Source organism: Sinohyriopsis cumingii, chromosome 11 (assembly GCF_028554795.1).
Source record: "Sinohyriopsis cumingii isolate HCF-2022 chromosome 11, ASM2855479v2, whole genome shotgun sequence".
NCBI lineage: Eukaryota > Metazoa > Mollusca > Bivalvia > Unionida > Unionidae > Sinohyriopsis > Sinohyriopsis cumingii.
This window is the reverse complement of record NC_142971.1, coordinates 108,807,679-108,832,785: the sequence shown is the minus strand read 5'-3', so window position 1 is coordinate 108,832,785 and position 25,107 is coordinate 108,807,679. Positions and strand designations below refer to the sequence as shown.

Below are 25,107 nucleotides of genomic sequence, written 5' to 3'. Positions count from 1 at the left end.
TGAAGATCTGATAGTGACTGCTTAAAGGTTATGTTCTGGTGACCTTTTAATTGGCCAATGGAGATTCAGCTTTCAAAAATTTGAAAGTGAATCAAAACATTTGGTACAGATTGATGCTCTTCAGCTGTAATGCTCAGTATCCCAAATGCAAAGATATAAGACTTCATCTGAGTGGCTGATAAAATTTGCGACTATGGTAATACCATAGGTCAATAGAACATGACCCCTAAGCTGGCACTGTCAGATCTCCACGTAGGACAGTGGAGATCAGATTTTAACTAGATTACTTCATTTACATGTTCTTCTAAAATAGGAAAAGTTAGCAGCTTTAAACTTCACAAAAATGTTAGTTTCCAGAAAGCACAGAGCACAAGACAGTTAGATAAAATAAACAATTTTTTTGAGATATTCAAATGGTAAAGTTTTTATTACATTTGTGGATAAAGTGTTTTTCTGTTAAAAGTTCAAAGTTTAATTTCCATGGCCAAATTCAAAAGGTTTGGTTATAATGTGTCTTTGTTACCAGGTTAAATTGTTATGTGTTTGATTTGTTGTGGTCCATCAAAGGAAATTAGCTCAATTATACTATTTTTATCATCTGACATGCTAAAGCCAGGTAAACAAGGGCAGTCATTTAAATAACAAAGGCACAATAACATCTTATTCATAACATTAATTTAAAATTGCAGGTTGCTGATTCAGTGCAATTAAAACATAAATAGAAATGTTTCTGCTTGATACTTTGGATCCAATAGTTTATAAATTTACCTGTATGTTGAATAACTGAGTACAGCTCATACTGAAAGACCTGATTTTCTTATGATCTTCTGCATATCATTCAAAAATGTGTGAAAAAACAAATTTCAGATTAATAACAAAAGACATGACTTATAATAATTTGATCCATCCAAATAAATGAAGTAAATGACAAAGTTACTTAAGTTACTGAACAGAGACATTTCAACACAAAATTGATTTTTATAATTCACTGGCAAGTAGATGTATGTTTACACTTACTGACCCCTGTAAGATATATGTATGTATATATATATATATATATATATATATATATATATATATATATATATATATATATATATATATATATATATATATATATATATATATATATATATATATATATATATCCCAAATAAATTCTATCGGTGGGTGATTTTACTGTTCATTATATTCGGTCGGTGGGTCCAGAACCAGAAAGGCCTTAATAACGTCTTAGGGTGGCTACCCAATTTGAAAACTGCCTTCCCCTGGTCCCATGTATCTTTTAATGGAACAGCCCTGACTTGCAAGTTACATCATGAGACGTGTGTGCCTAAATTGCATGTTACAATATGAAAAGTCTGACAATGATCTTATGCTTAAACATGAGAAGTATGTGTATGATATGCATGTAACAATGTCAGATGTATGTGTGTGATATTCATGTAACAACATAAGAAGTATGTGTATGATATTCATGTAACAACATAAGAAGTATGTGTATGATATGCATGTAACAACATAAGAAGTATGTGTATGATATTCAGGTAACAACATAAGAAGTATGTGTATGATATGCATGTTACAACATAAGAAGTATGTGTATGATATTCAGGTAACAACATAAGAAGTATGTGTATGATATGCATGTAACAACATAAGAAGTATGTGTATGATATTCATGTAACAACATAAGAAGTATGTGTATGATATTCATGTAACAACATAAGAAGTATGTGTATGATATGCATGTAACAACATAAGAAGTATGTGTATGATATTCAGGTAACAACATAAGAAGTATGTGTATGATATGCATGTTACAACATAAGAAGTATGTGTATGATATATAGGTTACAACATAAGAAGTATGTGTATGATATTCATGTAACAACATAAGAAGTATGTGTATGATATGCATGTAACAACATAAGTATGTGTATGATATGCTTGTTACAACATAAGAAGTATGTGTATGATATGCATGTTACAACATAAGTATGTGTATGATATGCATGTTACAACATAAGATGTGTGTGATATGAATGTAAGAACATAAGAAGTATGTGTATGATATACATGTTACAACATAAGAAGTATGTATGTGACATGCATGTAACAATGTCAGATGTATGTGTGTGATATGCATGTTAAAACATGTGCATCAAAGTTTTTGAATGACATAACAAAGGAAGCACATGAAACAACAGGGTATGAGAGATTTATTAAGCTAAGTGAAAACACTGCTAATAGCTGTCTTGCTAGATGCTCAGCATTAAGAGGTCAGTGTTGGGACTGGTTGGCCTGGTGTCAGGATAATGTGACTGCACTTGCTTATAAGTCAATCCAAACTTCAAAAGATCATTAGATCTGCTATTGCATAATGCATCACAGATATGAATCTTTACAGTTTGTTAAGAGTAATTAATACAACAAACAACAGACCTTGATCTGCCAGTGCATTATTTAATGACTGGTCAGGATCAATTTTGTTTGCATTGGACTTGACTTATTGGCAAGTGAATATTGCCCTCTTATCATGAGAGACATTGAATACTGTAAAAATTTTATATAAATTTAAAAACTAATTAGCTAATTTGTAACATCAGATAAAAAAATTGGGTTCAGACGTTGTATGCATTGCTTACATAGTTATGGTCATTCCTTAAATTGAACCTTTCCAGTGGTCTAGTGTAGTGGTTAGAGTGTCTGCCTCAGATGCAGGAGGCTGCAGGTTCAAACCCCACCTGAGTCATACAAAAAACTTATAAAATTGGTACTAACAGCTACCTCGCTAGGTGCTCAGCATTAAGATGTTAGTGTTAGGACTGGTCGGCCTGGTGTCAGAATAATGTGACTGGGTGGGACATCATGTTACATGTCTGCAGCATGATGCCCCAGTGCTAGACATAACTATAAACTGTCACACTGCAGACATCATAGCGATATGACTGAAAAATTGTTAAAGCTACATTCAAAATCCAAATCACACACACACACACACTCAAACATCACAAATTTTTTACAATTATGACCATAATGCAAAATGCCATAGAAATCCAAATTCCCCATTTAAATTTTATTTACTGTATGTCAGATTCATATCAAGTTTGTACAACATTCCTGGTTCAGATATTGTGGCAAATTGGTATATGAGGTAAAAGGATATAGGTCAACCTAGCGCAAGCCATTGATTCAACATGGCCAATTACTCACTGATGCTTGTGTCAGAACCCAATTATGGACTTTGGACCACAAATGTGCAAATTAAGCATGCCATTACTGCATTATCATGGCTTCTTAAGAGAAATTGCCCAAAGATGCCAAATATCTGTTCTATGGCACTTTACACAGAGAACTATGTACTGCCTTTATTTCCAAACTAACTTTCTAAAGGTACTCAGTTGGAAAACTATTTGATTACTACACTGAGAAATATGTATTGCCTTTATTTCCCAACTTACTTTCTAAAGGTACTCCATTGGAAAACCATTTGATTACTGGCTTAGGAGTACCATCAGCATCACATGCAAAGGATGCCTCTTCCTCTACTCCTTTCTCAGCTGGACGAGGTTCTGTAATCCATTCTGGTTTGGCTGAGAAATAACAACAACAATAAGAAGAAGAAGATGAAGAAGAATATCTGTTAGTGATGGTTGCAAATGCAAAGTGGATGTGAATTTCCTTCAAATTTCAGAATGGTAAATTTTGAAATTTTAACTACTTCAGCTTTATTCACTAAGTGTTAACATAAAAAGATAACCAAAAAACTAATCAACATAAAAATGACATTTCATCATTATGAAACTGAGATCTCATCAATATAAAACTGAGATCTCATCAATATAAAACTAATATTTCAATATAAAACTGAGATCTCATCAATATAAAACTAAGACTTAATTAACATAAAACTGCAAGTAGAATCTTGCTAAAACCCAATAGAATTATGCAGACCCACCATATAGACTCACTTAAAAGTCAAGTCCAACTGCAAAAACTGCACAGATTCAGATCTGCTATCTCATCATATGCCATCAGATCCAGATCTATGCACTTTGCTAGAAGTAATCAGTAGAACAAACAAAATAGATCATGATCTCCCAGTGCATTATGGGATGGCAGATCAGGGTCTATATTTTTTTTCAGTTGGACTCAACTTTTAAGTGAGTATATATGGTGCTGTGTGTAAATGAATGTGCATTGGTAACACAGTTTATACCTTCATAAGAAGATTCTTTCTAACTGTATTCACATAATGCAGTTTATGTACAGTACTACTATTCCTTCCTTACATGACAATGCAAATACCAAATATAATTCTACTGTAAAATGCAGATCATCACAATAATATCAGATAGGAATAAAGTGATGAATTAAAATTCTTGCATCCTGTAATATAACACTGATGTCAATATTGATCAAATGATGTAATGTATCAGTCTAGACAGATAACTGAAGTAATGCATTATTTCTAAATAAGGATATACTGTACTTACTTTCCTAATTAGACTTGATAGTAAAGCAAAATATGCTATGGTTTCTCCAATAATATCTAGGTAAACACTTCTTCCAATAGTTCCAAATATAATGGACATTCAGGAAGATAATATTTTTCTTTTAGGATTGAGCACAATTTACATATTCTATTTTCTCTTGCAGTCTTATTTACTCAACTCCATCCATCTACCAGATTCTATTTGCTCTTGCAGTCTTATTTACTCTACTCCATCCATCTACCAGATTCTATTTGCTCTTGCAGTCTTATTTACTCTATTCCATCCATCTACCAGATTCAATTTTCTCTTGCAGTCTTATTTACTCTACTCCATCCATCTACCAGATTCTATTTTCTCTTGCAGTCTTATTTACTCTATTCCATCCATCTACCAGATTCAATTTTCTCTTGCAGTCTTATTTACTCTATTCCATCCATCTACCAGATTCAATTTTCTCTTGCAGTCTTATTTACTCTATTCCATCCATCTACCAGATTCTATTTTCTCTTGCAGTCTTATTTACTCTATTCCATCCATCTACCAGATTCTATTTTCTCTTGCAGTCTTATTTACTCTATTCCATCCATCTACCAGATTCAATTTTCTCTTGCAGTCTTATTTACTCTATTCCATCCATCTACCAGATTCAATTTTCTCTTGCAGTCTTATTTACTCTATTCCATCCATCTACCAGATTCTATTTTCTCTTGCAGTCTTATTTACTCTATTCCATCCATCTACCAGATTCTATTTTCTCTTGCAGTCTTATTTACTCTATTCCATCCATCTACCAGATTCTATTTTCTCTTGCAGTCTTATTTACTCTATTCCATCCATCTACCAGATTCTATTTTCAATCTTTAGGACAATGCTCATGCTGTCTGCACTTGCCTTTAAGTCAAGTCCAACTGCACATACCCAGATCTGCCACAGCAAAATGTCCCAGCAGACATAGGTCTGTGCAATTTGCTAGGAGTAATCAATAGAAAAAAAACTAACATAGGCCCTGATCTGCTGGAACATTATGCAACAGCAGATCAGGGTCTATGTTGTTTTGTAGCTAGTCTTGACTTACAAGTGAGCATGTAAGGCACATGCGTCTGTTGTACAGTTTGAAAATGTTGGGATGTCTTTAGGCAACAATCTTGTAAACTACTTCAAAATATGTACAAGGCATTACAGATAAGTACATTGTAGAGCATTCATATCATAACTATTAGTGAAATTGTCTAAGGCATAGTTTTAAGGATGAATAGCACTGTATTACTCAGAATCAAACAAATGATTTTTCTACACATGTTGACAAAGATCACCCTGAACATTCAATTAATAAAATTTTACATTCAGACAGTTTGAGTTGTTTCTACTTACATTCCACTTTAAGCATAAACTTGTACTTCTGAGGGTCTGAAAGTGAATTCGTCCCAATACACTGGTATTCCCCCTCATCCTCCGTCTGTACCCTTTGAATGACAAATTCATGAGTCTCTTGCATCATGCGGGTCTTGTCTATTGTCCCATCTATTCTCTTCCATTGTATTGTTGGGGTTGGACTGCAGAAACAATGACAGGGACACATGATTCCATATTGCAGTATTTACAGTACTATTTCTGAGCAAGAGCCCCTCGAAGGTACTGACACTCAACTGGGCAAAAAGAATTTCCAAGAATTCAAGATAAGACAATTTCTTCCATTTAACTGCAGAGTGTTGAAACCATTCCTGATATTCTTCAGCAATAATATGATTTTCAAACTAGGTGCTATTGTGGACATACTGAATATGAGATTGGCACCAGTAAGTTAAAAGTAAACATCATCTTTTCATGAAAACCCCTTGCAGTAATGAGCATCCATTAAGGGGAGTAATGACAACACAGTTTTCATGATGGCCATCATGGCAGTCATATTGGATGTACAACTGGCACCATTTTCATTTAGGACCAACTAGGTTTCATAAGATGTCCACTGGTGAAAAACCCACACTGACAGAGCCATTCATTTATGAAAAGAGATAACAATATTTTTAAGATAGCCACCATCATGAATATAATATCAGGTCAGTAATTTTCCTTTAAGACTAAGTATACACCACAAGAGTTCTGATGAAAACCCCAAATCAAAATTACTTACCCTTTAAGAGGAGTTTCCAAAACAAGATTTTCATGATAGGCAATACTGAGTATCAGATTGACACCATTTTAAATTAAACTCAACAAAGCATTATAAGAAGTCTTTCAGTGAAAACCCCATGATGATATGACCATTCGTTCAGGTTAAGTAGGGATAACAATATTTTCAAGCTGACCACTATGGCAGCTACATCAGACTCCAGATCAGCATCCTTTTCATTTCAGATCAAGCAGATGTATAAGAAGTCTTTTTGTAAAACTCCATGTCAGTTTGACTTCAGGAGGAGTAGCAATAAATTAGGATGTCAGATCAGTACCATCTTATTTACACCAAGTACACATAAGAATCATTTAGTGAAAACCTCATATTGATAAAACCATTGATTCAGAAGGAGTAGCAATGAAAAGATTTTCAAGATGGCCACTGTGTGGTGGGCATATTGGTTATCAGATTGGTACCATGTCCATCTAACACCAACTGGACATCATATGAAGTCTTTTGTTGGAAACCTAACATCAATATAAGTTTCTGTTCAGAAAGAGATGCTATTGAAGATTTTCAAGATGGGAGCCATATTGGACTCAAAATATCACCATTTTAGATAGGATTAAGTAGACATCAGGGTTAGTAGTGATATCAAGATTTTCAAGCTGGCTGCCATGGTGGCCATACTTGGTTTCAGATTGGCACCATTTTCATTTAGGTTCAACTAGTTATCATAAGAAGTCTTTTAATGAACACCTCATTTGAGGAGTAGTGACAACATGATTTTTAAAATAGCCACTATGGCAGCCATATTGGGTGTATAAGAAATACCATTTTTGTCTAGGACCATCAAGACTATGGGATGAATGTGTACAAAGTTGTTATGACTTTGTGGTCATAAATTAAGTAACAGAAACTAGCAAAACTAATAAGTTTTGTAAAACATAATAAACAATTTAATTATCAGTGTAATACAATGAAAATTTAAGAGGAACTTGCAGTATTGAAAATTGAATCCAAATTAATCCTGAAAAAATCTTATGAAAGTACAAAAGAATGAAAAGTTCCATGTAAATTTCAGATCCGTGAATATACTGGTCTGCCAACAGTCCTGACAGGTCAAAATGGCATAGTCCAGAACTCCTTTGAATAATTCACAATAGTCACAGAATAATATTATAGTACAATGAGCACTTTCTATTTCCACTAAATAATCCAAACAAATGTCTTTTCTCTACATAATATCTAAATACAATATGCAATATATTTGCAGACTTGATGTTACCACAAGAACACAAGAAATAAGAATGAGAAAACTGCCCAGTCCTATCTACTTATCACTACTCCTATGTAACAAATTGCAAATCCCAAACATATCAAAACAGATCACATGATCTAACCCAGCCAATATGAAATAACAAAATTATTTTAAGAATTCACCTGACCAACCTGTCCAATGGGGAACAGCCTGAAACTTGTCAACATATTTACTAGTAATTTTATTATCAGTAACTATCAACATGTATGTAAGCATCTATTTATTGATCCAATGTAATTTTACATTCTTAATATTGTAAAATAGAACCTATGCGCATATGAAATTTCAAGTCAAGATAATCACTAAAATTTTCAGCCATGAATAAAATTTACAGAAATTATAGATATGCATAACAGGATGAGTATTGCCAACAAACTTTTCCTAACCAACAGAAAAATGATGGACAGCAGACCATCCCATAAGTTCTTCTGCTTTATGACTAGTATGACTAGTACAGGTAAAACACGTGCTGAAAAATCAACCAAATGCACTGCACTTCATCTACAGCATTTCAAATAAAAATTACAGATTGCTATTATATTACAGTATTACTTAAAAATATAGCTTACTTTCCACCAAAGATGCACTTGAATTTCACTGTCCTGCCTTTGAGTCCTACCACCTCCTTCTGAGACTGATAGAGAAGACTGGTGGGAAACTGTATCTGGGAGTCACCTAAAGGGAGATAACTCCTGAATCAATTTAAAAATGTACCACTTCAGGACCTGCTATTTATAGCATGTCTAAATTTCACTGGATACTAGACTTAATCTTTTGTCCCTGCATAAAATGTTAAAACATGCAAATTCCACAATGTTAGGTCTAAATATGATAAGCCTATTACTGAGTGAGTACTGTTATTAAAAGACTTTCCCTGGATCTAGAATCATGCAATCTGACAAATTAAAGCTGAGTATGTCTTCAAACTTGAAATCCTTTATGAAAGTAAGGCCAGTGCAAAATCATGTTACATTTACACAATGTTATCTTCATTTTCTATCAATATACACAGAAGTATTAAATTAAGACTAAAAATAAGCTCACTGCTAACGTTTTGTGGAAATGAAATGCAAATGTCAACATTATGCTGTATGTACAGTTGAACATGTCTTAACAGTCTATTTTGTAAATGACCAGGTGTCTCCAGCAGCCACTTTTAATGGGTCAAATTATTGTTGAGATTCAGTCTATGCTTGCAAATAAGTCAGATTCAACTGTGAAGTGCACAGAGATCTGCCATGGCATTTTGTGCTAGCAGATCTGGGTCTGTGCAGTCAGGATTAATTGGTAGAACAAAGAAGATATACTGGCATCCTGATCTGACCGTAGAAAATGAAATGTTAGAAAAGGTTCTGTGTTGTTAGCAGTTGGACCTGACTTATACCTGAGTCTTTCCTGTATTAAGAAGACACTTTTCTTCAGAGGGCATTTATATCATTTCCCCAATGCAGCTGCTTATGACTGGTTTGACAATAAACTCTCCCTCAATATCTAACTTCTAACAGGGCCCATACCAATAAACTCTCCCTCAATATCTAACTTCTAACAGGGTCCATAACAAATGAGTGCAGAATTAGTGAGTAAGATTGTGAGGGAAAATCAAATTTTGGTTAATAACAATAATTTAGGGGGGTGGGGTGGAGACAGCTACTAGCAACTTTTGCTGATTAATGAGAAATATCATTTCCTTTGCCCTACATAAAATTCTATACATCACTAGATAAGGTTAAGTAATTGGTAACATACTCTTAATATAAATCAAGTTGGCATGCAGTACTCACAAATTTGTGCATCAGTAAAGTTTGAGCATACTCCCTCTTAGCACAAGTAAACACATATTAATGATGGGCATCATAGCATGGATTTCACTTATAAACAGCCAGAGACAAATATGCTTGCACTGGCTGATTCACTCAAGATAGTTACTTTAAATGTCACTATATATCTCTCTGTCAATAGAACTTTGCAATGACTTAGCACAACTCCATTTTGTCTACATTACTAAATGTAGATAACACACAGTATTTGCACTGTCCTACAGGCTGCTTTAAAAATAAAATCAACAGAAATAAAGTGAAAAGAAAACGTATACATTTGTTAAAACTGGCAAGTTATATTCAATGGGATCACATTAACTGCAAATGTTTAAGAACAATCCATGGATTAACCAAGGGCAAAAACTTTCAATTTGTCCAAGGCATGCAATTTAACAAGAAACTAGGCTGATCTACACTCAGATTTTACTGTGATGTTGGCATTATTGATTTATTTTATTCAGCTAGAGACAATTAATCTGTTAATAAACTTGCATCATTTTGCTGAAGGTCCACCTGTTTCTCAACAGTTTTCAAAATAAAATCATTTTAGCTGATGAGAAAGTACTTAAAAAGATTGTCATGAATGCACTCTGTGAACACCACTGTTACAGTAAATTTATTATTTTCATGTTTGAATAGATGAATAGTACATACCAAATTTATGGTGATTACAATGAAACTGGATTAAAGATAAAATTAAAACATGAATTTATATTTTTCTTTTATTTTTTAATATTTTTTAACATGTTAACCACCAGTAGGCATCTACATTTTCATTGACTGGATATTTCATTCTTGATGGTGTTATTTATTTTTAAAAATTAAACATTTCTGCATGCTAATCAATGTTGTTCATTATACAACAGGTAATATATTGAGTTTACCTTCTCCTATTGCATATAAAATAGTCTTTTTCTTTCTTTCTATTATAGAAAAAAGGGATGCACACCTGCTTCCTCATTGTAAGTTTGTAATTTATCCACAACATACTTAAATATGGGAATGTTTTATGCATTATTCCACCAGGTAACACTGGATAGGACACAAAAAATAGGGTAGTAGATGTGATTTAAATTTACACCAATTATTGAAAAATTGACTGAAAGTTTTGAGAATACACAGGTGAATTGCATATACTTTTTATTTTAATGTTGACCTAGCTGCAAAAACAACTTAGCCACAGATCTGCCATTACATAATATGCCGTGAGATCTGGGTGTTTAAAGAACAAACAATCAGTAGACCAGAAAACTATGTCCATTGTGGGGAAGTTTTCTTTAACTAAAGATTAAATATGCATGTGAAATTAAGAAATGAGGTTCAAAAATATTGTCCTCAATAAGCAGATGTACTTTTCACAGATGTGTCCACTTAGTTTTTCACTATAGTCTGTAAAACATTTATTCAGATGGGTGAGACTAGATACGCAAGATTTTGTGCTTTGTGGACAGGTGTTCTTTAAATAGAGATTAAATATACAAGTGAAATTCAAGAATGAGCTTTATAAATAGTGTTCTTAATAAGCAGGTGTATATAGGTTTGCACAGGGATGTCTGCTAGGCAGGTTTCATTGTAGTCTGTTAACTAGAAGTCCAAGGGATGGGGCTAGTCTACACAAGAAAATAACATTATGTGTGAAGATTGTTACATATTTTCAACTTTACACCTCATAGTAGCTGATTTAACTGACAAACTGCACAAAGACTGACAAAGACAAAAATTACATTAGAGTTGCTGCAGATTAAAACAGTGCCTTAAAATGTCTAAATTTAAATTCACTAAAGAGTTTACAATGTTACACATTTTCTCTTGGTAAATATTAAAAGACATCTGTAATTCAAAGATTATGAAGAAAGATTCTATATGGAATTCATATGTGGTTTCTATACATTATAAATCACAAAATTGTAAGCAGAGCAAGATTTTATCAAGAAATAATGTAAGAAAGTTTTAAGCATTAGTTAATCCCAGCATACTTCTATTGGATATTTTGACTCTAATCCAACCAATCCCATCATACTTCTATTGGATATTCTGACTGAAATCCAACCAATCCCATCATACTTCTATTGGATATTCTGACTGAAATCCACACAATCACAGCATACTTCTACTGGATATTCTGACTGAAATCCAACCAATCACAGCATGCTTCTATTGGATATTCTGACTGAAATCCAACCAATCCCAGCATACTTCTATTGGATATTCTGACTGAAATCCACACAATCAGAGCATACTTCTATTTGATATTCTGACTGAAATCCAAACAATCCCAGCATACTTCTATTGGATATTCTGACTGAAATCCAACAAATCCCAGCATACTTCTTTTGGATATTCTGACTGAAATCCAACCAATCCCAGCATACTTCTATTTGATATTCCGATTGAAACCCAACCAATCCCAGCATACTTCTATTTGATATTCTGACTGAAATCCAACCAATCCCAGCATACTTCTATTGGATATTCTGACTGAAATCCAAACAATCACAGCATACTTCTATAACACCATTCAGGGGAGTTGTACACGTGTATGGCATTATAAGTGAAGCCATATTTTACTGGAATATGTTATACAGAAAAGTAGAATGCAATCGGTAAAAAAGGATGCATAACCACACCTATATTATGACCGAGACTGTGATACTGAAGTTCTTCATGCTGAGAGACCAGTACAAAAAATATAAAACAAAAAACTCAGTCTTATGAGCTTTGAAAAGTATATGCATTTAACATCTGAATTAAAATTTAGATTTTAAAAAATTGGTGCCATTGCACAACCTTTCTTCCCAAAAATGGCAATACATGTGCTCAAGCATACATTATGATTATGAAATGTTATATGATACAAGGTGGATATTGTGTGAAGTATAATAAAAAAAGAATATCAGATTATAATTAGTCACTCTCAGTCTTGGATTGTTAGTAAAGCTGATATGAAATAAAATAGAACGAAGTGAAATGTTAAATATCATTACTGAGTGAAAACCACAAATGATACTCTTTTTATACAAGGGTAATAATAATAATAAAAGATATTATTATTATCATTATTACTATTATTATTAATTTATCATTATTGTTTTGTTCTTTTTTGTTTTTATTTAATTTTTAAGAAGGTTGAATGGCATCTAATAAAATGATGGGTACAGTTTTATAAATAAAGCCACGATGTTGATAATGAATAGCAAGTACATGTATTGTATATATCCATTCAGAAGAAAAGCTAAAGTTAAAAAAAAGATCAAAAGCTGATTCAGTCAATGCATAATTTTATGAGAAGCTTAAAAAGGTAAATATTGCAATTTATATGCCTATGTACAATGATGGATCTAACCTTTGCCTTATATACCCAATGGAAGTTAATGCAATGCCTGCTGTATGATTGTTAGCTAGATTGTTGAACATATTGATTAGTTAAGGTGGTTTAAATATTCATTACAAAGAATATTAAAATTAAACCTGTTTTAAGAGACCACTCCTTCTGCCAGTGAAATGTTAACTCTTAAGACAAGTTGTTTCCCATTAAGGGTGCAATCATATTATACAAAATACAGTGGATACATGCATGAAAATGTGGTCTGTCATGAGAGGTGGTCTTCCAAAACAGTGGTCTTTCAAGTCAGGTTTTACTGTTTTGAGAGAATATTCTTATTTTTCAGTCTTTTTCACCAAAAAAGAGGAAAATCTATCACCCTAAAATAAACTGCAAACAAACTGTAAATAATTTAGTAAACTGCAAAGCTTAAAAATACGCAACTACCATAATCAATTATTCTTGATTATTGTGCTAGAAACAAAAACAATACCTTCTTGCTCAGTTTTCGTCCCTATAAATAACAAGATAGTGAGAAAACAATTTAGGAAAAATATTCAAACAAATAAAGCAATTTTGTGCCCTGTAATAATACAATGCATCATAAAATCAAACTATACTTAGTGAGTGCATTCACATGCAATCATGTCGGCATGCCAGGAAACTTAAAGATCAACTGCCCATCCTCTTTATTTCAAAGTTCTTTGTATAATTGCAAGCAAAATACACCCTTATCTGCCACTGCATAATGCACTGGCAGATCAGGGTCTATGTTGTTTGTTCTACTGATTACTCCTAACAATTTGCATAGACCCAGATCTGCCAGTACATTATGCAACAAGCAGATCTGAGTCTATGCAGTTTGCAGTTGGACTCAACTTATAAGAAAGTAAACATGATACCATATCTAACTGTGAATAAGACATTCAAATGTACATGGCGCTGACCCTGATCTGCTGTTACAAAATATTCTGGCAGATCAGTCAAAAGCCTGGAAAATGTGTGGGCTGTTATCAGACATTTGTCAGCAGCACATTTAGTAAATGCCCCTCCCTGTTCCCCCTTTTCATTTTACCCCTGAAAATTAACTAGAACGTTTCTCTACATTTTGTTTTTCATATACAGCATGAAATCATAGAAAAAATACTAAATTACCAATACTATTAAATCCAAAACAATTAAGGAATTCTAAAGTCTATTAAAAAGAGTCTGGTGAGACACGTATAAATTATATAAGAATTTCCAAAAGCCTGATCAGGATCTATGGTATTTACTCTAATTTGTACACAGAACAAACAGGATAGACCTTGATCTGCTGGCCCATTCTGTGCTGGCAAAGCTGGGTTGATCCTGTGTGTGTGTGTGTGTGTGTGTGTGTGTGTGGTGTAAACAGAGGACATTCATGACATTACACACCAACATACCGAGGACACATATCCAACCAAGGACATCCTGGTAAAATCTTGCTTCTCCCAACTATTTTAGCCTAGAATAATGTAAAATCATGATTTGTAGGCAGGTCCCCATTTACACGCTTGGTACTTGTTTGCGATTTTGGAGTTTATCTTTCTTCCAAAGATGGCAATAAACATGCCCAAAAAAAGTTCCCTGATTGCCCGGTGGAAAACTTGTAGAGAGATCTCCGCTATAAAATTACACATTGCAAAAATGTATCATCTCCCTTTAGATCCAAGCATCAGATACTAACTACCTAGCTAAACTATAAGAATATAAGCTGGTACACATAACAGTCCTTGGTATTTTTTATTAATATTTCATGCATGTGAGACAATAGTGTTGGGAAACTCATGATTCAGTTATACCATACAGGTACTATACAGGCAAATAAATCTATGACATGTATGAAAGAAGTACATCAAAATGCTATTGGAAATACGCATGAATTCATTGTAGAGCTTTACCAAAATTGCTAATTATCCACCCCATCTGTAAATTTAAAACATCTACTTTTGCAGTGAGAGTTTACACATGTAAAGATATTGATATGAAAAATTTATTTTATGATTATTAAATGAGCTATATCCGCCCCTATTTCATCATTTGCCTACTTAGTATTCAAACATGAGAGCAGGTGTGAATCAAGTGAAAAATCCCATTACGGTAAGATAGAATTATCACTAACCGAATTTGGAAATTACATGCACAGAACTTCAGTAAATACATAGAAAGACAAATATATTATACAGAGGTCAAACATTTATCATCAAAATGATCAGTCCCAAAATGAAACATTTAATTACAGCAGTTTGTTTTTCATTATCGTGCTCTTAAGACTTGCAACTACATGTGCAAGCAATAATAAACTGTTGAATGCATTCAATGTTGACCACTCTGGTGGCCTAGTGGTTAGAGCATCCACCTTGGAAGCAGGAGGTCATGGGTTTGAACCCCGGCCGAGTCATACCAAAGACTAACAAAAATAGTACTAACAGCTGCCTCGCTAGACGCTCAGCATTAAGAGGTTAGTTTTAGGACTGGTTGGCCTGGTGTCAGTACAGTATGACTTGGTGGGACATCATACTACATGTCTGCAGCATGATACCCCAGTGCTAGACATCACTATAAACTGCCACACTGCAGACATTGTAGCAATATGACTGAAAAATTGTTAAAGCTACATTAAAAATCCTAATCACACACACACATGCATTCAATGTTCTTTTAAATGTATATACTTGCTTCATTTGGTGATTTGATGACTTTGTTTAACATATCATGAATTATATTTATATTAATAGTTCTCTTATAAACAAAGTCTTTTTAAAACAATACACAACATGTAAAAACAAGGCATCAATCTATCTTGTCTTCCCAAATTTAAAGAGGTTTTTAACAATAGCCAAAATGTTCAGGATGTTCTACTGGACCAACTTGTATTTATAATGTAAAAGAACATTTATTTATAGCTGCATTATACTGTAATATTCATACTCATTTAGTCGTTTTTCATATGGAAAGTGGCGCAGAAAATAAAACTGTTCAAAACTTCCAATCAGCAATACAAAACACCTTTATGTGGTACCTTGAATTACCAAATGCATAAACTAAGGAATATTTCCATTGCACAGAGTTAAAATAATCAAACAAGTAATCACACAAATCTAAGAATTCCTTAAAACAGGACGCTATAACCAAATGCACATGCTCCAAATTTTTTACAGCATGATCTCCAAAGTGGTGGATTAGTTCAAAGCATATTATGTTGTGCTAAAGTCTAATTGCAGGACAATCAGTCAATCAATAAATTCATCATTCAGTCAATAACAACAAGATATATATTCAGATATATAATATTGTAATTCCACATAAGAACAGTTGTACACAAAACCCTTATAGAGGTTACAGTTACTTAATACTAGTATGTGATTTGGATTTGATTTTAACACTCTTTCAGTCATATTGCTATGATGTCTGCAGTGTGGCAGTTTATAGTGATGTCGAGCATTGGGTATTCACACCGCAGACATGCAGCATGATGTCCCATGCAGTCACATTATTCTGTCACCAGGCCAACTAGTCCTAACACTAACCTCTTAATGCTGAGCACCTAGCGAGGTAGCTGTTAGTAACATTTTTATGTCTTTGTTATGACTTGGCCTTGGTTTGATCCAGCAACCTCCCGCATCTGAGGCAGATGCTCTAACCACTAGGTCACCTGAGTGGTTGTATTGATTATTATGACAGGACTAGTTATGCAAACATGTCCTCATTAGTGCTAATGTACCACGTTGATGGTCTCCATGATTTTGTCAAATAATGTATGTCCTTAGTTTGCATGGATTATACAGAATATTTGTGTAAATGTGTGCATCCTCACTTGCATTGTTAAATTTCAAATTCCTTAGAACTGATAATACAGTTCCCTCCTTGATACATCACCATTTGCTATTAATTTACTGCCTCAAACTGTATTTCTTTTCACTCTAACATCGCCAGAACAAATGTCCTCAGCATGTGGTTCCATACACGAGTCCTTGATATCCACCAAATAAAGAATGTGTGTGTGTGTGTGTGTGTGTGTGTGTGTGTGTGTGTGTGTGTGTGTGTGTGTGTGTGTGTGTGTGTGTGTGTGTGTGTGTGTGTGTGTTTTGAACACAAGCAAATATGGTACACTAAGTTTCTCTTGAGCAAAACTTAGCAAGTTATAAACCACACGTAAACTTTTATAGGCAAAAGGATATATTTAAACTCAGTGCATAGACATTACTTAAAGGTGGAATCAAATTGTAATTTTCTAGGGTAATTCACATCTTGTGAATGCAAATTCACACAATTATTGAAATTGTGGAGGGGAGAGGAAACATTCAAGCACAATTCCACTGTCCATTCATGTTGGAGTTATTTATCTTAGTCCCTTTATCATAATTTGTGACTTAATAGAGATAAACAATTTTATCAATATTTGTATTATGTATAATGCACACTTATTAAAGGTATAGAAAATAATATATATATATATATATATATATATATATATATATATATATATCTTCATATATTCTTGATAAATGTTATATAGTTTATCAGAACTCAATTTACATAATCAAAATTATGGTGTGCATAATGCTTACTATCAAGTATTTTATAAATAATGAATCATATTATATTGAGAATTAATTTAGAAATGTACTTTCAATTTTAAAGAATTAGTGAACTTATTTTAATAATATTAGATTATACTTTTACCAATTAAGTTTTTCTACAAAGTAGAATAATATAAAAATATTCTTATCTAATTGTAAACAGGGACATAATTTAGAAAAAGAAATATAAAAAAGATGATCACTTTCTTGCCTTAAAAAGAACAAGCCATATATACATTTGGCATTATCCCCTGGATTTCACCCTGCTTCTGGTACTAGGTCAACAGCAGATGATATGCCCATCTTGTGACCTTTTCCCTAATATTGACTGACCTCTGAGCTAGGGACTTGAATGTTGCATGTCATGGTGTAGGATCTGAGTAAAGTTTCATCAATATAACTCTACAGGTTAAAAAGTGACATCTTGGAAATGTGAGTAGGCCACCAACTTTCATTATGCCTTGTTGTGACTGTGACCTTGAGTGCTGAGAGTATGACTATGATACATGTAAAGTCAAGATACGTACAACGTACAAGGCTCAAGTTTCAATAAAATATCTTCATTGATTTATCAGTTACAACCACACATGGATATAGGTCACATATTTTCACTTGCAGTGATGTTGACCTTGAGGCAGGTGGCATGGCTTTGGTATGTAACACACTATCTAATCATGATATATAACGGGCTAACATTTCATTCAAATACCTTGTGTTTCAAAAGTTGTATTCCAGAAAAGGATACAAATTAGAGTTAAATTTTGATGTTAAAGCAGGGGCCTTGCAAGGGCATGAGACAATGACTGTATGTGACACATACAAGGCTAAAGTTTCATTCAGCTATCTTCAACTGTCATTCTCTGGACAAGGATACAAGTCAAAGAATTACATTTTCTTCATGTGACCTTGAACTTGGAGCAGAATGTGTCACTATGATATGTAACAGTGTCTAGTCCTGCTATATAAAGTTAACGTTTCATAAAGGTATCTCTAGTGGTTCAAATGTTATATTCTGGATGAGGATTATAGTCATATAATTACATTTACCCTTGCCATGACTTTGACCTTGCAGCAGGGACCAGGTCATAATACGCAGCACGCTGTGTTTACATCAAATATAATTTGGCTAAGGTTTAATTAAAATATCATCAGTATTTGAAAACCTTTACTCTAAACAAGGATAGATTTAGAATTAGATTTTCTCCTGCTGTTACCTTGACCTTGAGGCAAGTGAAACTGGCTATATTAAGTAACACAGTGTCTAGTCACAATATTAACTGGACAATATGTCATGTCAATCTCCTCAGCCATTACAAAGTTATGGACCAGACATGCAAATGTTAATGAACAGATAGATGTATGGGCAATGCCATCATGTACACACCCAACTTACAACAGGTGTATAAAGAGAACCAAAAGAAAATTTGCCTGACTTTAGATGTGCATATAAAAAAAAATTATATTTCAAAACACTTTTCTTCAAATGATCATTGTTGGACTATTAGGTAAAAACTGGAACTGTCACTCTCTGGTTATTTTACAGAATATAGAAACAATGGTTGAACTTATCATTCCCAATTATCCTGTCAACAGGAAACCATGACTGCTCTTTACAAGGTTTAATACAATAACTTTGTTTAAAAAAAAATATATTATCTGTACCATCCTCATAACACTGTAACTTAACTGTCCATCATTTTATGATAAATTATGCAAAGATATTGATGCTAAAGTAAATTGCACACCACTGCAAAATACCTGCTGGATGGACCTGCATGCAATTGACTCTTTTAGATAGAAAGCAATTTTAAATAGTGCTATTTCTGTGGCTTGCCATGTAAAATCCTGTTCCTCACCCCTTGACAACCCCACACCCTCTCAAAGCCTTGTAATTATGTAAAAAAACATGAAAAATCAGTCCTTGCCAAAGTACAATCAAATCACTTTGATTTGACACCTAGCATGACATGTTTTGGCATGTCTTATTTTTGTTACCCATTTGCCTCTTCCTACCCAAGGCCATCCCTACCCAAGGCCCTCCCTACCCAAGGCCCCAGAAGGATTGAAAACATGGGATACATCACATGATTTAAGAATACAAGAGCTGTGCCAAATGAAAATGGAAAGTAACGTCAACAGAAAAGAAAGTATTATGTATATTTTTTAACTTTAAGTTGTCAAGGGGCTCCTAGTGTTGCAGAAACTTTACTGTAAGTTAAAACCCAACAGAGAAGTGACCTGCCAACTCTTACCACTGTATTATAAATGGTGAAAACAATTTTGCATTCAAATGAAACAATCCAGTAGAAGCTCAATCATTAGCACCAAAAATGCAAATTCAAACTTTGGGACTTAATTCACTTTTGCAAACATTAATTAGCATATGATGGCAGATTTCTGCAATGTTTGACAAAACTCAGATCACCCGGTCTTTATCCTGTAATAAGAATTATAACTATTACAAATATCAGTTCTTACCTCCTTGTATGTCAATCCAGGAGAAGAAACCATAGCTAGTACCAGAAAGTACATGATTATTAACACTGCAACCATACTTTTCTTTGTTATTATCATCTTGTTGTTGGATGTTGGCAAAATACAAGTTTCCTGAAACATTTAAAGTCTAAAATGAAAACACGTACATTCAATATTTGCAAATTCCATCCCTCTCTGTCTATATGTCTGTCTGTTTATATATATCTATCTATCTATCTATCTATCTATCTATCTATCTATCTATCTATCTACCTATCTCTCTATCTGTCTGTCTGTCTTATAGTATATAGTTTTGAATGCACCTTTATATTGCTGAAAATGTTTCATCTCTGACAATCATTTATAATGCATTCTTGTTTAATTTTTAAGGACATGAATGAGAGAGAGAACATAATAATGATTTGCCTTTGAAGAGCTGGGGGCAAAGTTACCAACCCCCAATAGGTCTACCCCATGTAAGAACAAAATCCTGTTATGATTACTACCTTCAAAATCCATTTCTATTCTGTCATCTCCTTTAGTGGTGATAAATGTAAATCCATCCTCTGCATCATAACGTACCCAGTCTATTTTGGGTGGTGGAATACTCTTGGGTGGATCGCATGACAATTTTAAACTCTCACCAAGAACCGGTTTATATGTACCTTCCTCTTTGCTTAAACTTTTAAACACTCCTAATTTGGCTTCTACTAAATGCAAATGTCTAGAGTATGATTTTCCAAAAGCATTGGAAGCAATACATTGATATATCCCAGAATCCTCTGACTCTAATTCTGACAGAACAAGAGTGCCCGTGCCCTCTTTAAACTGAACCACTCTAGTAATATTTGTTTTTTTGGAGATAAAACTGGGATCATCTGGGTTGAATGGTTCTCCATCTTTAAGCCACTGGAATCTGAAAAAATAAAATGCAGCATGTGAACCATTTTGTTCATTCACTTTCAGGAGAACAAGAAATATAGACCAAACCTGTTAGTAGTGTTCCCTTAATAAAAAACCCCTCAACATACTATAGACCCTCAAATGACACTACTATGGCCATAGATCCCATGTAAGCGACTTAATTAATGCCAAACTGTTTCCAGCAACCCTTGTGAAAAGTAGTAATAAAAACTGAATGCATTTTTAAAAAATAGGAAAAAAAAGTTGGGAAAACTAAATTACTGAGAAAACAAACACATCTTACTTGACTTGCCTTCATAAATTTGAAGAAAAGTATACTCTGTCTTGCATATTAGCCATCTCTTCATTCCAAGTTGCCTATCTCTTCTTGAATACTGAGCCCTATATGACAGTTAGTTCCACTGACAAAAATCTTTTATTTTATTATACAGCACTAAGATGTAAAAAGCAGTATCTCAACATATCATTAGAAAAATACCCATTTTTATCATATTTTGGCATAAAGATGAAAATGGTAGGAAGTAGGGGAAAATAGTAAGCATGACATACAATCATGAAAAAGTAGGGAAAAGTACAAAAAGCTAGAGCTGCTGAAAAGACTACATAATTTTAGTTTTGGGATGAAGAAACCAATAACAATAATGCTTTGATGCTTTGACTGCATTAAACATCTCATTTTTGTGACTTTGTGTACAACATAGCCATATTTTTGTTGTATCATACCTCTGCATAAGGTCACTTCATTTAATACCTTACACTTCAATAGTGGGAGGTCACAGGTTCAAACCCTGGCCAAGTCATACGAAGAACTTATAAAACTAGGCACTCAGCATTAAGAGGTTTGTGTTAGGACTGGTCTGCCTGGTGTCAGGATAATGTGATTGGGTGGGACATTATGCTACATGTCTGTGGCATGATGTCCCAGTGCTAAACATCACTATAAACTGCCACACTGCAGACATCATAGCAATATGACTGAATTTTTTTAAAAGCTATGTTAAAAATCCAAATCAAACACACACACACTTCAATAGCATAAACTGCATTCTAATGGATGAGTGTAGAAAATGTTCACAAGTTCTATATACTTTTTTACAACTGGACATGAACAATAGAAACCAATAACTCACCACCCAAACCTGATTTCAAAAGTAGCAAATTAATTTTGTAAAATTACATCATATCAGATTAATAACTGTAAATTGATCAGATTCAAAAGTTTTTTTCTATAGCTATGGCTGAGTAATCATTGGACTTTTTTCAGTGTTTAATTGATCCTTCTCAAAATGAAAAAAATATGAAGGCAAGAATGAAAATTCACCATATACCATTTAGCACAAGAATCTTTAGTGATCTTTTGGTGGGATTTCAACAATGAAGTAATGTGTTACAAACTCCCTAAGATACATGCATGGAGAGAGGGACACTACAAATCAAGACGACTCCAACTCCATCAGTTGGAATTGAATGCTTTGCCACATTTTTCTGCAAGAAACAACAAAATGAACTACATTCAATCATACAAATTTTCAATGAAACATTTTGTTTTCACCTCTTATGTTATGGAAAATGATGGCAAAAGATGTCTGACAGTGAATTCAAGGGAAGTAATAAGGCAGGCCCACAGCATCACATAAGGCTTTGTATATGTGGAGACAAGAAGCATAAATTCAGTGAGTGTATAATTCTTACGTGATGTTTGGTGAGCCTATTGCTGTACAAGGAAGCTCAACCTCCTCTTTATCTGTTGTCATACTGCTGCCTTTAAAGTACTTTACACTTCTCTCTGACTGAAGTATGATGGTGGGTGGCTGACTCTCTGTGAAAAGATATTAAAGATTATCATTAGAAAAATGCACTAAATTCTGGATAAAACTATGACCAGGGACTGCAAAATTAACATACTTGCAAACAAATAAAATGAAAGCTGCCTATAATGGACATTTAACAGACCACATAAATTTGAACCATGCAGACACATATCCTTTGAAGATAAGTCAATATATAGTGCATAAATTATAAATCTTTAAGTAGCACATGTTAAAATATTGAGTGTGTAAAGAATATTCATGATGTTATTTATTTCCAAGAATTATATAATAATGTATGAAGCATTAGTTACTCCCTAAATTATGTGTCACCAGGCTGAAGCAGGGCTGTAGAGAGTGATCACGGGCCCTGGGGTAAGAAATACCCAAGCCCCTCATAGTTCTTGTTCAAACAAAAAATTTCTTTTATAAAATTAAAAAGTATTGTTCTGCCTGGGACCCTTTATAGACCCAGGCCTTGGAGATATATACCAAGTTGCCCTCCCTTCTTGTTGGCCCTGAAGTGCTGTATTTTGCAAAAATGCTAAATCCCCATGTGGGCCTGAGATTGCCCACATAGCTGATATTTAATGGCAAAGCAGTTAGACAAGAAATCTGACCCTAAAGGATATTTTTTAAAGAAAATTTTCCCAATGGTGTTAGTTTTAAATGCCAGGAAAATATGTGTTTCATGTTTCTAAACTATGTTATCTTTATCCCTATATTCCATCCATGTCACATTAGCATCATTTGCCCAGTGTTGAAAGGTCTTTATTCCAGATCCATGTCACATTAGCATCATTTGACCAGTGTTGAAAGGTCTTTATTCCAGATCCATGTCACATTAGCATCATTTGCCCAGTGTTGAAAGGTCTTTATTCCAGATCCATGTCACATTAGCATCATTTGCCCAGTGTTGAAAGGTCTTTATTCCAGATCCATGTCACATTGGCATCATTTGCCCAGTGTTGAAAGGTCTTCATTCCAGAATGATCTCTGTCAGAATTGTTCAAATTCTCTTCAATGGTTTGTGAGATAAGTTTTTTTATGCAAGTATTTTGCTATTTTACTAGTAATGGCAGTTATATCTGATGTAAGATTAGCATCAATTCTACAAAATGCCAGAATGCTTACTGTTCAGCAAAAACTTATGTTAAATTCTGTTCAGCAGGTTTTTTTTAAGAAGAATTATTTTAAAATTTTCTATTCTTAGTAACCACATCCATATTTGATGGCAGGTTGGCATCATTTCTATAAATCTGAAAGTCTATGATGTCAGGATATTTTCTGTCAAATATTATCAGAGTTTGTTAAGAAGTGGCTTAAAAGTTTTTTTGTTTTTAGTAATACTGGCTGAATTTGATGGTGAATCAACATCATTTGTACAAGCCTGAAAGGCCTTTGTGTCAATATGCAGTCTGTCATGTTCTGTTGAGTGGGTTTTTGTCTGTCATAAATAGTTGTAATGTTTTTCTATTTCTATTAGTGATAGAAATATTTGATGGTGGAGTGCCATCAGTTGTATAAATATGAAAAACTCTTGTGAAAGAAATCTCTCGGCCTAATTTGGTTTAAACTGGAGCAGCAGGTTTGGAGAAGTTTAAAATAGAAGCTGGTGATGGATGTACAATGCATGATGGGATACATGGTCATCTTATCAACCTTATATTATGGTTTTACGACCAGGTGAGTGAATAATGACACTAAAATATTAACAATTTACAGAAGGTATACTTGAGTGGCTACAAATGTCCTCTGTTATAAACAAGTGTCCTTTACACATCTGTACTTGCTAAGACAGTTTCATTGTATTGTTATCAAATATGCAATGAATGTATTGTGTTTTTGTTGTGTACTTATTTCACTGATATCATGGTTGCTTAAACCAACAAATGTAATGACCAAATAAAATCTTTCCCTGCTCCCACTAAAGATTAACCATGTTCCAAGTACATTCGTAACTTTAAGTTTCAAACTCCACAAAAACTGATTTTCACACCCAAAAAAAGCAATATAAAATGTGAGACATTATGAAACTATACACTGAGCATATGAATAATTTGTGTATCATTAAATCTAATATTGTTACATGCAAATCATTAAAAGTCTTCCATGTATAAATATTTGCTGAACCTACAGAAAGATTTGGAATCAATTCAAGGTTTCAGATTCTTTTTAAAATGTTCAGTCAATTGTTTATTCTTCACAAGTCATTATTGATCCA

General features: G+C 33.6%; 1 protein-coding gene across 5 annotated transcripts in view; it reads right to left on the bottom strand.

Moving 5' to 3' along the window:
* The window catches only part of LOC149789265 (neuroglian-like), a 237,891-nt gene that overhangs the window by 73,980 nt on the left and 138,804 nt on the right, over nucleotides 1-25,107 (bottom strand). For 4 of the 5 annotated variants that reach the window (XM_089975441.1, XM_089975442.1, XM_089975440.1 and 1 more), the window contains 7 exons: nucleotides 22,768-22,894; nucleotides 20,658-21,067; nucleotides 20,155-20,283; nucleotides 13,566-13,586; nucleotides 8,503-8,608; nucleotides 5,871-6,052; nucleotides 3,465-3,596 (listed from right to left, as the gene is read on the bottom strand). In XM_089975441.1, the coding sequence (XP_089831567.1) occupies nucleotides 3,465-3,596; nucleotides 5,871-6,052; nucleotides 8,503-8,608; nucleotides 13,566-13,586; nucleotides 20,155-20,283; nucleotides 20,658-21,067; nucleotides 22,768-22,894 (1,107 nt within the window). The remainder of the gene's footprint in view (nucleotides 1-3,464; nucleotides 3,597-5,870; nucleotides 6,053-8,502; nucleotides 8,609-13,565; nucleotides 13,587-20,154; nucleotides 20,284-20,657; nucleotides 21,068-22,767; nucleotides 22,895-25,107) is intronic. The other variant, XM_089975444.1, reaches the window with a different exon arrangement.